Source organism: Rhinatrema bivittatum, chromosome 5 (genome assembly GCF_901001135.1).
Source record: "Rhinatrema bivittatum chromosome 5, aRhiBiv1.1, whole genome shotgun sequence".
Taxonomy (NCBI): Eukaryota; Metazoa; Chordata; class Amphibia; order Gymnophiona; family Rhinatrematidae; genus Rhinatrema; species Rhinatrema bivittatum.
The window spans coordinates 270,928,330-270,942,596 of NC_042619.1; the positions used below are offsets into that span (position 1 = coordinate 270,928,330).

The following is a 14,267-nucleotide window of genomic DNA, read 5'->3' on the forward strand; positions in this document are numbered from 1 at the left end:
ATTTTGAAACTCTTTTTAAACTGCAACTCTGAATCTTCTGAGAAGCATTGGGAGCAAGCCATCTTACCAGGAGGGTCTCAGTTTCCTCACACTGGCTGGATCCTTTCTTATTAACCCAGCACCATTTCCTTTTATGGAAGAAATTGAAATGGTGCCATTCTCTGTCTGTAGGCACCATGTACAATTGTATCACAGGTAGGGCAAAGAAAGAAGACTTGGGGTAAACAGATCCAGAGAGGCTGTGGGAGGGCTTGGTAGGAGTTTGAAGGGTTTTTTTCTTTTTTTTTTTTGTAACAGGATAGACCTTTTTTTCTTTTAGTTTTGTTTTTTTTTTCTTTTCATTTCAAATAAATGAAATGAAACAAAAAATGAAATGGAAAAATAACCCCAAACAAAATGAAAAATGTGCATGTACAGACTGAACATTTACCAAAAGGTAACTGGCTGAAAATAGCCACCTGTCTGAGCTGCTCAACAACTCTTTGAAAATTGGCGCCTTTGCCATAAATATGTCGCCCACTGTAAGGCAAGAATGTGCCACCACTTGTTGTCTGATCTTTTGAAATATGACACAGATACAGAAATGGTACAACTTTCTATTATCAGCTATTTGACAATATCACAGATTTCATGAGTTTATAAGCATATGAAGATTAAAGGACAGTAAAATGAGGATAAAGGTCATTTGATAAACATTGTATGGAATGGCAAGTTCTAAAAAAACAAAAATGTTATCTTTCAGATGAGGATCTCCTAGTAAGCAATGAGGATGAAGATTCATGGAAGATGTGGATTCTTATTGCCTTCTCCATATTTACCCCTCTTCTGTCCCTAGTTGCCATTTTTGTTATGAGCTGGAAGAAAAGCAACACAACAGAAGAAATACAATATTCTGAAAGGTGAATTTTAAAAGGGATGCACATGCCAAAATTGAGAGATGTGCATACAAGTAGTATATGTGCATGTCCACCTGAATTAAAAAAGGCACCTACATGCACGCGCATCTCCTGAGGCATGAATATCTCACTTGAATTCAAAAAGGGGCATGGTGTGGGCGTGATTTGGGTGGGGCATGGGCATTCCAAGGTGGGACCACGAGATGTGCGCACAGGTACCTACATGTCTGGGTATGTACCCAGGTCCAGGGCCGGGTAACTTTATGTCTGCTATGGAGGAGGTGTAAGTGTTAAAAACAAAAAAAGCATACCTGGGGAGGTTTAAGGGGTCTGGGTTAACTAGGGGGAGAGCAGGCTAAAGATTTGGAGTACCTAGCTCTTCAATGGTTAAACTGGTGAAACTGATCATTGCGTGAACAGAGCCTGGCACATACCTGGATATGCGTGGCTGTGTTCTCTCACTGGCAAAATTGGGTGCATGCATACATGCCCCAGAGTAATTTTATAAAATATGCACATATGTTATAAAGTAGCTGTGTGTCCCTGGGTGTGGGCTGCCACACATGCATCAATGTGCGCCCGCAAACCCTTTGAGAGTTACTGTCTCTGTAAGCATTTCATGGCTGTAAACATTTCTGGTTAACAGCTGGGAACTGGAATCAGGTTCAGATGGGGTTTATGTTTCATTGTGTGCCATTTCAGTTCCTGTTGGAAAATACCTGATTTACTAGTGGACATATTTCCTTTAGAATAAAAGTGAAAAATATCAAGCTGCTTCCAGTTTCAAGCTTGCACTAAGGAATGGAACAAAAGTTAAAGGGACAGAGCCACACTGAAAGTGGTTCTTTTAAATTTAGTATCTAACCTCCTTCCCTTGCCCCACCACAGCAGGTCCCTTTCTCACAGATCATTTAATTTTAAATTTCCAAAAGAAATAACCCAGGATCTCTATCTATGTCTGTCACTGCTCTCCAGCACATTTGTCTGGACAGCTCCTTTGATGGATGGCCAGGCTCAAATTAACAGCATGCTTTTCAGCTTTTTGAAATTGTGAGGTTTACAGCAATGCCTTAATATATGCAAGAGATACATTCCAGTATTTTTTTCTGAGAGCTTAAGTGTCATTTTCACTTTTTTGCATGCATTTCTAAGACATTTAAAACAAAAACAATAGTTGCAGTTGAGCTCATTACCATGCACATCACCTTGCCTACAAAACATCAGAAGTGTGAATCAACCATTATTTAATTCTTTAATAAGTTTTGTTTTTCTTTTTTCATTACTAGGAGGGTTGGTTGTTGAATATTGATATTTTCCCTACCTTTGGACTTCATTTTCTGAGCATATATTTTCTTTTTAACCACTGATATTTTTATATGACTAGATCAAAGAGTAGCAGCCAGTTAGAAGCTGTATCAGCATCTTCACATGTGCAATATCCAGATGATCCCGTCTGTGAGTAATAGATCATTTCCATTGTAAAATTCTCTGTATACAAAGTGATATAGTGTGATTGGAAGAAGATGATGATCCAACAAGATCAAATAATCATTTATTTATTTAAAATATTTTATATACCGTTTTTTATACTATATGTAATCAAAACGGTTTACAGTATAACATACATAAAATCACAAACTTAAATTTAATACAAGGTAAAAGACTTTGAGAAACTTAAAAAATACAGTATATTCTTAAATAATATGAGCAACAAATTAAAAGCTCTAGAAAGAGGGAAGGAATGAGGACAGTGGAGCTTGACACAATTCAAAAAGCAATATAGGAGAGGCAAGATTAATTGGCCTCATGGATGTTAAAAGCACACTTAAAGAGAGAGGTTTTTAAGCACTTTTTAAATTCGGTCCTTCTATTCCTGGGATGGAATTCCAAAGTTGCGGGCCAACTACTGAAAACACACGGTGTCTCATTATATCTAGTTGGGCAATTTTGATAGTAGGAACTTATAGAAAGTTATTTTGGGATAAGCGTATGTTTCTGGAAGATCTATAGATGTGTAATCGGGAGCTGAGCCACGTTGAGGTGTTGTCATTTAATAATGGAAAACATTTTGAATTTGATCCTGAATTTGATGGGTAACCAGTGTAGAGAATAAAGTACAGGAGAAATATGGTTTCTACATGACTTGCTGGTAAGGATGCGTGCTGCTGAGTTTTGAATTAGTTGTAGTGGTTGGATAGCATTTTGGTGGAGCCCAAAGAACAGGGCATTACAGTAGTCTAAATTGCTAAAGATTAAAGATTGAAGGATTGTTCTGAAGTCTTGATGAAAGAGTAGGGGTTTCAGATGTTTCAGCATGTGTAGCTCAAAGAAAGAGTTTTTTTTACTGTTTGGGATATGTGGTGTGACATGGAAAGACTGGAGTCGATAGTGACTCCAAGGTTGCGGGCTTTAGATGTGATTGGTAGAAAAGTACCATTAAGATCAAGATGAGCAGGAGGTCTGCAGTCAGACAATGAGATGGAAGATAAATGTACAATTTCTGTTTTTGAGGTGTTAAGTTTCAGATGATTGTGAGAAGGCCAGGATTTTATGGTTTTGATGTATAAGGAAACCAAAGATAGAGTGTTGGACCATGATTTTGAGTATGGAACAAAAAACTGGATATCATCTGCATATATTTTGAATTGGATATTGAGACTTTCTAAAATATAGCACAATGGTAAAAGACAGATGTTAAACAGAATGTGTATGCTAATAGTGCCAAGAGAATGCCACGAATGGAATTTCTGAATCATGAGACCTAGTTGGAATTGGGGGTTTCCAATCAAAGGCAAACAATATTTTTCCCATGGAAAACTTAAATAAGATCTAATAAATTTCCAACCCTTTCATATCATGTTTATCAATAAAGATTTGGAGATGTATATAGGAAGATTATTCTGACAAGCATGCAGCAGATAAAACAAACTGAGGTATTGTAAACTTCCTATTTCAACCACACTATTTGGTGTTAGCTTTGAAAGCCATTCTGCTAGTATTTTAAAATTACAGCCATATTATAAAAAAAAAAATACACCTGAAAATCCCATACCTCCTTCTTTTGGCATTGTGTATTAAGATTATTTTAGGAAGTTAATTAGTTTCCTGGAAGATTATTGTATGGAAAGGTGGGATTGATAGTGGATCAAAATAATCACCAGTAATTGATAAATGTGGATCACTATGTATATTACACATAGCTTAAGCATAAGGATGGTTGAGGCCTGAAACTGTAGTATGCTGTCTTTTGTTTTTCTTTCTGACTGCATGGTACTAATGAACTGAACATAAAGCAGGAGAGACTGTTCTTTCTAACAACTGTTTTTCTAAGAGATAAGACCAGTTCTTAGGCAGAACCAGGATCTTTCATTAGCCATAGTTTAACGAGCTACAGCTTGACATGGTCAGTTACGAGTGCAAGTCAGAACACCTAACACTTGTAGACCCTGATTAAAACCAGAGAAAGTGAGAAGAGGCGGCTGAGGGGGGATATGATAGAGGTCTTTAAGATCATGAGAGGTCTTGAACGAGTAGATGTGAATCAGTTATTTGCACTTTCGGATAATAGAAGGACCAGGAGGCATTCCATGAAGTTAGCAAGTAGCACATTTAAGACTAATCGGAGAAAATTCTTTTTCACTCAACGCACAATTAAGCTCTGAAATTTGTTGCCAGAGGATGTGTTTAGTTCAGTTAGTGTAGCTGGGTTCAAAATAGGTTTGGATAAGTTCTTGTAGGAGAAGTCCATTAACAGCTATTTCCTGGCGTGTAGCCAGATGGACTCAGAACGAATGGGATAGTATCCGCGTGCTAGCAGTTGGAGACGAATCTGACGTCAGCACGGGGTATATATATCCCCACAGGAAGCGTAGCAACTTAGTAATTTCCATCTCCAAAGCAGTTTGGAGAGCCTGCACGCTCGCTGAGCGTGTTTTCCAAATCTACTTTCTATTTTCTACTTTCTTCCACTAAAACTTCTACAGCATCGAGCCCCGCACTCCTTTGGTGATACCCTAAGGTCCCTCCCCCAGTAGAGTTTCCCGGGGTGATTTCCGTGATCCCCCGGAGGTTTAAGTCCTCGGTCCGGTGGGCGAATCGCGGCAGGGACATAGCCCCCGGGCGAGGTTCGGGTGAGGCATACGAGGCGCCTCGGTCCCGGCGTGGACGAGTCAGCGGGTGCATATCCTCAAACGTGGTGGTGAAGGTACTTGCCCTCTCCCCCCGCAGCCGGAGACCGCCCGGGTTCCAGCCGGGAAGCGCCGAGGATCAGGTAAGGCGTACATCTCTTATTTTTGGTCTCCGAGGAACAGAGGATCGGCGGTGTAGCACGCCGTGGAGGGCGCCATTTTGTGGGCCTTGTTCACTTATTGAGCGCCCGTAATAGGCGCGGCTCTATTTCTCCTTGTGCGTATATTGCCTTATTGCTAAGAGCATATTGAATGCCACTGAGAGTGTATTGCTAACCGCATATTGCTGAGAGCCTATTGAATGCCATTGTGCGTATATTGCTAAACGCTTATTGCTGAAAGCCTATTGAATGCCCTTGAGCGTGTATTGCTAACCACATATTGCTGAGAGCCTATTGAATGCCATTGTGCGTATATTGCTAAACGCTTATTGCTGAAAGCCTATTGAATGCCCTTGAGCGTGTATTGTTAACCGCATATTGCTGAGAGCCTATTGAATGCCATTGTGCGTACATTGCTAACCGCATATTGCTAAGAGCATATTGTATGCCACTGAGCGGGTATTGTTAACCGCCTATTGCTGAGAGCCTATTGAATGCCATTGAGTGTATATTGCTAAACGCTTATTGCTGAGAGCCTATTGAATGCCATTGAGCGTGTATTGCTAACCGCATATTGCTGAGCGCTTATTGAAAGCCTAAGCGTGTATTGTTAACTGCATATTGCTGAGAGCATATTGCATACAATTGAGCTGTTTTCATGACCGCCTAGTGCTGAGAACATATTGCATATTATTATTATGGTTAAGCGCTTGTTGTATTAAGCGCATATTGCTGCCGCATATTATTATTCTTGTGCGCCTGTTGTATTAAGCGCATATTGCTGCCGCATATTATTATTATTGCGCGCCTGTTATATTAAGCATATATTATTGCTGCTTCTTTTTCAAATGGAACAGAACGCATCAGCGTCTTCAGCGGCGGCGCCGCCTGCTTCAGGCATTAAAGCCCTTGGCCTCTGCTCTGCATGCCAGCTTAGAGCCACACACAGTGAAGAGCCAGACTCCCTAGGTGCCCAATGTGAGGAGGCCGTGGGACCATCGGGCCAGGACCCGTCTCAGCCACGATTTGCTGACAGTTCCCCAGGGGTTACCCCGGATTTAGCGGGCAGTCTCAACCACTCGGGAATCCCGGGGGATCTTGTACCCCGGCGATTAGAGGCTGCTTCCATTTCCTGGGTGGATCTCTTTAAGGGGATTCATGCCTTTGTACAGATGCAAACGGCTTCTCATCCAGGCCCGGCGGTTCCTGCTGTTCCTGTTGTTCCTGTGGTTGCTGTGGTTCCGGCGGTGGCTGCGACTGGGGCGGCTGCTGCGGCGGCCGCTGCGGTGGCGGCTCCTGCGGATCCTGTTCCTGGACCCTCACGCCCTTATCGTGAGCGGGTCCTCCCGCCGCTGGACAGTCCAGATCAGTCAAACGAGGAGGTTTCACCGGATGAATCCGAACTCCCGGACGAGGGGGAACTTCCCCCAGGGATTGAGCCATATAGGACCATGAGGCGGTTCTTCCCCAAGGAGGATCTCTCCGACTTGGTGTCTCAGTGTCTGGCAGAGTTGGATATTACAGGTCCTAGCGCTACGGTACCCTCTGCGCAGAACCCCCTGCTGGAAGGTCTTCGTCCTACAGCCCGCCATTTTCCATTCTTGCAAGCAGCACAACAACTGATAGATTTAGAATGGGCGGCACCAGCGGCTTCCTTCAAAGGGGGCCGGGCCCTGACGGGCATGTACCCATTGGCACCGGCTATCCAGGACCTGCTGGCGTGCCCTCAGGTGGACGCCTTGATTAGCGCTGTGGTCAAGCGCACTACCATTCCAGTGGAAGGGGGGACGGCCCTCAAGGAGCCTCATGACCGGCGACTGGACGCCATTCTGAAGCAGACCTTTGAGGTGGCAGCTCTATCTTTGCGGATCACAACCTGCTGCACAGTGGTGACGCGTTCCTGTTTGTCACAGGTTAGGAACAAAGCTCCAGCAGCTGACATGGAGTCAGCTCTCTCGTTCCTCACAGATGCTGCATCTGACCTGGTCCGAACAACGGCCAAGGGGATCTCTTCCTCCGTAGCTGCCAGGAGGCAGCTCTGGATCCGGAAATGGTCAGCCGATGCGCCTTCAAAGACACGCCTCACCAGAATGCCCTTTAAGGGCTCCTTCCTATTTGGCAGCGACCTGGATAAACTGGCCAGTACATGGGGTGCCTCTCCAGTGCCTAGGCTGCCGGAAGATCGGTTCAGAAGGGGCCAGCGCGCCTTTCCAAGGCCCTCCAGGGGCAGGAGTTCACAGCGCTTTGTTCCTTACAGGAGTCGCTACCAGGCACCACGTCCTCAGGCCAGGAATCAGTCCTTTCGGATCAAGCAGTGCAAGAGGGGTGCAGGCCCGGGCTCAGGTCCCGGCCGCGCCTCCCAATGAGAATCCGTCGATTCATCTGGGGGACGAAGTCATAGGGGGCAGGTTAACCCTCTTCTACCCCAGATGGGTCGAGATCACGTCGGACCAGTGGGTCCTCGCCATTATCCGGGAGGGATATTATCTGGACTTTCATCATCTCCCTCCGGACAAGTTTGTGGAATCGGCATGTCCCATGCACAAGAAGGCAGCCTTGGAAGCTACCCTGGCGAGGCTCCTGTCCTTGAAAGCCATCATCCCAGTACCTGCCTGGGAAGTGAATTCTGGACACTATTCCATTTATTTCATGGTATCCAAGAAAGGGGGCACCTTTCGGCCTGTACTGGACCTCAAGTCAGTCAACCGATACTTACGGGTCCCGAGGTTTCGCATGGAGACGCTGCGCTCCGTCAAGGCTGCAGTACAGCCTGGAGAATTCCTCACGGCATTAGACCTGTCAGAGGCATACCTGCACATCCCGATCCATCCGGATCATCAGTGCTACCTACGCTTCAAGGTTCTGGGTTGCCACTTCCAATTCCGGGCTCTGCCCTTCGGATTGGCCACGTCACCGCGGACCTTCACCAAGGTGGTTGTCATGGTAGCAGCGGCCCTCAGGCGGGAAGGAATTCTGGTCCATCCCTACTTAGACGATTGGCTGATCAGGGCGAAATCACGAGAGGAGAGTCATCGGACAACCGACAGGGTGATCGCCCTTCTGGAAAGCTTGGGCTGGGTAATCAACCTCAGCAAGAGTTGCCTACAGCCTTCCCAGTCACTGGAATACCTGGGAGTACAGTTCAACATGCAGGCAGACACAGTCAGTCTCACTACCAAGAGAAGGTTGAAACTTCAGACGCGTAGCCAGTACTTGATGGGAGCCAGTCGGCCCATAGCTTGGGACTATCTGCAGGTTCTTGGTCTCATGGCATCCACCCTGGAAGTGGTACCTTGGGCAAGGGCCCATATGAGGCCTCTACAACACTCCCTGCTCTCTCGCTGGAGCCCTCGTCTACGGAACTATTCCACGCACCTACCTCTGCCTGCCAGAGTCCGGACACAGTTACGGTGGTGGCTGCAGTCCGACCACATGAGCAAGGGGTCGAGGATGTCCTCTCCCACGTGGACTCTGCTCACCACAGATGCCAGCCTGAGCGGCTGGGGAGCACACTGCGAAGGACTCACCGCACAAGGGCGGTGGCACGGAGAAGAGTCAGCGTGGAACATCAACCGTCTAGAGGCTCGGGTAGTCCGATTGGCATGCCTTCGATTTGCTCACAAACTGAAGAACAGAGCAGTCAGAGTGATGTCAGACAACGCCACCACGGTGACATACATCAACCGTCAGGGTGGAACCAGAAGCCAACAAGTATCTCTGGAGATCGCCCCACTGATGGTTTGGGCAGAGGCGAATCTTCGGGACATCTCCGCCGTCCACATTGCCGGGAAGGACAACACCACGGCAGACTTCCTCAGCAGAGAACGTCTAAATCCGGGAGAGTGGCAGCTGTCACCCACAGCCTTCCAGATGATTGTGGATCACTGGGGGATCCCGGACATGGATTTACTGGCAGACAAGTCCAATGCTCAAGTACCCAGATATTTCAGCCGCAAGCGCGATCCGTTCTCCCACGGAATCGATGCCCTGGTTCAGCCGTGGCCTCCAGGGACTCTGCTATACGCCTTTCCTCCGTGGCCTCTGCTGGGCGCCATCATCCACAAGATTCAGAAACACCGGGGCCTAGTTCTTCTAGTGGCACCAGACTGGCCAAGAAGACCCTGGTACGCGGACATGAGAAGACTTCTGGCAGGGAAGCCTCTTCCCCTGCCTCCTCTCCGAGACCTTCTACGTCAAGGTCCCATCCTCCACGAGGATCCAGCTCAATTCTCTCTTACGGTCTGGCCATTGAGAGGGCTAGACTGAAGAAAAGAGGTTACTCGGAGCCCGTGATAGATACACTCCTCCGAGCTCGCAAGTTTTCCACATCCCTCACCTACATAAGGATCTGGAGAGTATTTGAAGCATGGTGCGACACTCATGGCACCAATCCACATGCGACCACAATCCCTATTGTGTTGGATTTCCTGCAGGATGGACTTCAGAAGAGTCTCTCCCTCAGCTCCATCAAGGTTCAGGTGGCTGCGCTGTCTTGCTATGGTCCCAGGAGGGATGGCAAGACCATCGCCAAGCACCCAGATGTTTCTCGCTTCCTGCAAGGAGTCAAGCATATTCGTCCGCCACTGAAGTGGCCAGTGCCCTTATGGAACCTCAACCTTGTTTTGGATTTCCTCGCAGGATCCACCTTCAGACCCCTTCGGGGCCTGTCTCTCCTTTCTCTAACCTTGAAGATGGTGTTCTTGCTGGCTATCTGTTCAGCACGCCGCATCTCAGAGCTACAAGCACTGGCCTGCCGGGATCCATTTCTCAGAATCACTCCGGAGGCTATCCATCTTCGCACTGTTCCCTCCTTTCTACCGAAAGTGGTTTCACAGTTTCATCTTAACCAAACCATATCCTTGCCTACCACGGCGGGTTTGAAGAAATCTGAAGAAGGGCGTTTATTACGCCATCTAGACATTGGCAGATTGCTGCCCAGATATCTGGACGTGACACAAGAACTACGAAAGACGGACCATCTGTTCGTCCTGCACAGTGGGAAGAAGCAAGGTGAAGCGGCCTCACAGCCCACCATCGCCCGCTGGATTAAAGAAGTTATCAGAGCAGCTTATGTGGAGGCTGGGAAGTCTCCGCCTCTACAAGTCAAGGCTCACTCTACCAGAGCACAAGCGGCATCCTGGGCGGAATCCAGGATGCTATCGCCTGCAGAAATATGTAAAGCGGCGACATGGTCCTCCCTCCATACCTTCTCCAGGTTCTACCGTCTGGATGTCCAGGCTAGGGAGGACTCGGCATTTGCGAGGGCGGTCCTACATGGTCCTCAGGCAGCCTCCCGCCCAGGCTGAGAGTAAAGCTTTTGTACATCCCATTCGTTCTCAGTCCATCTGGCTACATGCCAGGAAATGTTGAGATTACTTACCTGATAATCTCCTTTTCCTTAGTGTAGACAGATGGACTCAGCATCCCGCCCAGCTGCCTGTGTACATGGGTTTCACCGATTCAGGGTAAGCCATGTCATTTGTTTACATAAAAGCGTACACTCTACCAGGTGTTAACGCCTTCCGGTTGGGAATGCTGGCGGTCTCCAGCTACTATCAATCGGTCAGGGGAATCCTGTTTTCACTTTTCACTGAGCGTCAGTACACACATCCATAACAGCTTTTGCAAGGAAGATTACTAAGTTGCTACGCTTCCTGTGGGGATATATATACCCCGTGTTGACGTCAGATCCGTCTCCAACTGCTAGCACGCGGATACTATCCCATTCGTTCTGAGTCCATCTGTCTACACTAAGGAAAAGGAGATTATCAGGTAAGTAATCTCAACATTAATCAAGTTTACTTAGGGAATAGCCACTGCTATTAATTGCATCAGTAACATGGGATCTTCTTGGTGTTTGGGTAATTGCCAGGTTCTTGTGGCCTGGTTTGACCTCTGTTGGAAACAAGATGCTGGGCTTGATGGACCCTTGGTCTGACCCAGCATGGCAATTTCTTATGTTCTTATGCTCTTATGAAGTGAAGAACCTTGTGGAATCCCTGAGGAAATTGAATAATGTGAGGATGCACATGTCCCTAGATGGATTTGATACTGACGATTGGTGAGGAAGGAGTTAAACCAGCTGTGAACCATGTCTGAGATACCAATTGAATGCAGTCTCGACAGTAAAATAGAATGATCAAGGGTGTCAAATGCTGCCGAGATGTCTAAGAGCACTAGTATGTAATCAATGTTGGAGTCAAATCCTCTTAGTAGCCTATCAAAGGAGGAAATCAGCAGGGTTTCCATATTGTGATTTTTTCGGAAACCATGTTGGTTTGGGTGAAGAAGCTCATTATCGTAGAGGTAGTTGTTTAACTGGTAGAGAACAATAGATTCTGTTACTTTTGTCAGAGTACAGAGTGACACTATTGGGCGAGATTGTTGAGGTTGGAGAAGTCTTCATTTTTCTTTTTTTGGATAGGTAGTACTGTGAGGACAGTTTAAACTGGTCAAGATAAACACCAGTGAGTAGTGATTGATTTATGAGGTTAGCAAGGAAATCGTATATTGGTAAACTAAGTGATTTCAGATAGTGTCCAGGACAGGGATTGAAAGGAGAAAAGGATATTTTTGTTTTATGAAAAATGCATATGATTGTGTCTGAGTTAGTGGGTGAGAATGATGACCAAGAACAGTCATCTTTATGGATGAGGTCTTTGGGATAGGGTAATCCCTAAAGAAAGCAACATAGAAGACAAGTAGAGTGAATCTCTCATTCAACACCTTATACTTTAAATTCTCACTAAGTCCAAATATTTCATGAGTTCTGTTTTGCATAGAAACACAGACTAGGACAGTAAATAGAAGACTTTTCCATGTTTACACCTCCCTCTCTCCTGATGTTACTCTTAAGTCTATCCCCTTGGAGCCTCATCTTATGACATATACATTTTAAAAACTGGTAAATTTGCTTATTTTGGTTATTCTGATTGCCAGGTTTAGTTGAGGGTCTTGATGTTTTGGCAAAATTCTGAGCCATGGCAGTGTACAAAACAGAGGAACTGATGATGTTACGATTCCTCCTGTAGCTGCGCCACAGGAGGCATCTCACCTTTTTCTGGAGGCCGCTCCGAAGCCAGGGCCTCGCCTGAACAAGTGTCCGGATCCTGCTCCACGACCTGAGAGGCCTTTGATATTGTTCGGGGCCTACTCGAGGCTTGCTCCACTGCAGCCTGGATGCTCTGGTGTGGGCCACGCCCTTCTCCTAAGAGGTGGGCCCGTGGCTCCTCCCCACTCTTGTAGAGCCAGCAAGGGATGGCCCATCTGGACTCCTCCCAGGGAGTTGCCTGCTCCTAGGCTATAAAAGCTTTGCTCCAGCACTCATGCTTTGCCTTGCATTGGAGTTACACGTCTCTGGATGTCTCCTCTTCCAGCGCTCCGTCAGGCCTTCGTTATTTGTTTCAGCCTGGTGTCCGGTGTCTTGCACGTTCCTGATGTGTTCCTGTTGTTCCTTGATGTTTGTTCCTGATCCTGATGTTTTAACCCGCTTCAGACTGCCGGTGTGCAGTAATCCGCTTCAGACTGCCGGTGTGCAGTAACCCGCTTCAGACTGCTGGTGTGCAGTAACCTGCTTCAGACTGCCGGTGTGCAGTACCTTACCCTGGACTGCTTGTGCAGCGCTTTTCCTTTCCTGCGCTGGTTCCGCTCCCGCGGATGTGGGACAGGGTAGTCCGTGACCAGACCAGTGGTACTGGCTGTGTAGGGCGCCCTGAGGGACAGTGCCAACGTCTCAACCTTCCAAGTCCCTACTTGTTTCAGAGTCTACGTCTACAGTACCTTGCTTTAGAGTCTACATCTACAGTCTATGGTTCCCAAGTCTTCGTCTATTGCTTTTGAACCGTCGTCTGCCTACGCCCTGAGTCCAGCCTGCTACCTCTTGCCATCTCAGCGGCAGGTCCGAAAGGGCCGGGAACAGTCGGAGGACTGTTCATTACCAACATTCCCTTGGCACGGAATCGTGCCAGGGGCCCAAGGGCACACTCCCTCTAAGGGGGACCGCTCTGCAAGCGCTCCCCATAATAGAATACAAGGCCTTCCAAGGCCGCCCATTACATAACAGAATGCAAGGCCATGTGCCCGGTGTACGTGGTCCGGTTAGGACTTGCTTTGTTTCTGGACCCAGAATTTTTTTTTCTGGTTTTCGTCTCTTCGACCTGCTGGAGGCAACAGCTTTTGTTATTTTTATGACCTGCTGGAGGCACCAGCTTCTGCCATTTTTACGACCTGCTGGAGGTGCCAGCTGTCTGGTTTCCACGACCTGCAAGAAGCGCCTGCATCCAGACCTTTGGCTCTTTGTCTCCAGGATGGAGTTCCACGACCTGCAGGAGGCGCCTGCGTTCTTCCTGATGTTTTTTCTATAGCCTGCTCCCACCCTGGATTCTCTCCCTTGTTTCCTGTTTCTGGTCTTCTGTTCTTTGTTCTGCTTTTCTCGTTTCTGCTGTGGTCCTGTTTTGCTCATCTCTGATGTTCTGTTTTTTGCTTGTCTCTGATGCTCTGTTTTTTGCTCGTCTCTGCTGTTGTCCTCTTGTTGGTCGTTTCTGCTGTTGTCTTCCGCTTGTTGCTCGTCTGTGCTGTCTTCCACTTGTTGCTCGTCTGTGCTGGTTTTGCTTGTCGCTCCCTGTTCACGTGCTCCCTTTTGTTTTTTATGTCTGTCGCGTGTTCACCGGTCTCGTGTTCTCTTGGTCTTATGTTTCTGGTCCTTCTGAAAGGGAGGGGCCCTTTGAGGGGAGGGGTATTGTTACGATTCCTCCTGTAGCTGCGCCACAGGAGGCATCTCTCCTTTTTCTGGAGGCTGCTCCGAAGCCAGGGCCTCGCCTGAGCAAGTGTCCGGATCCTGCTCCACAGCCTGGGAGGCCTTTGATATTGTTCGGGGCCTACTCGAGGCTTGCTCCATTACAGCCTGGATGCTCTGGTGTGGGCCACGCCCTTCTCCTAAGAGGCGGGCCCGCAGCTCCTCCCCACTCTTGTAGAGCCAGCAAGGGATGGCCCATCTGGACTCCTCCCAGGGAGTGGCCTGCTCCTGGGTTATAAAAGCTTTGCTCCAGCACTCATGCTTTGCCTTGCATTGGAGTTACACATCT

General features: G+C 47.3%; 1 protein-coding gene across 3 annotated transcripts in view; it reads left to right on the top strand.

The window, feature by feature from the left end:
- LOC115092750 (disintegrin and metalloproteinase domain-containing protein 9-like) overlaps nucleotides 1-14,267 on the top strand; it is a 384,934-nt gene that overhangs the window by 366,216 nt on the left and 4,451 nt on the right. For all 3 annotated transcript variants that reach the window (XM_029604043.1, XM_029604042.1, XM_029604044.1), the window contains 2 exons: nucleotides 743-899; nucleotides 2,281-2,351. In XM_029604043.1, coding sequence (XP_029459903.1) covers nucleotides 743-899; nucleotides 2,281-2,351 — 228 coding nt within the window. The remainder of the gene's footprint in view (nucleotides 1-742; nucleotides 900-2,280; nucleotides 2,352-14,267) is intronic.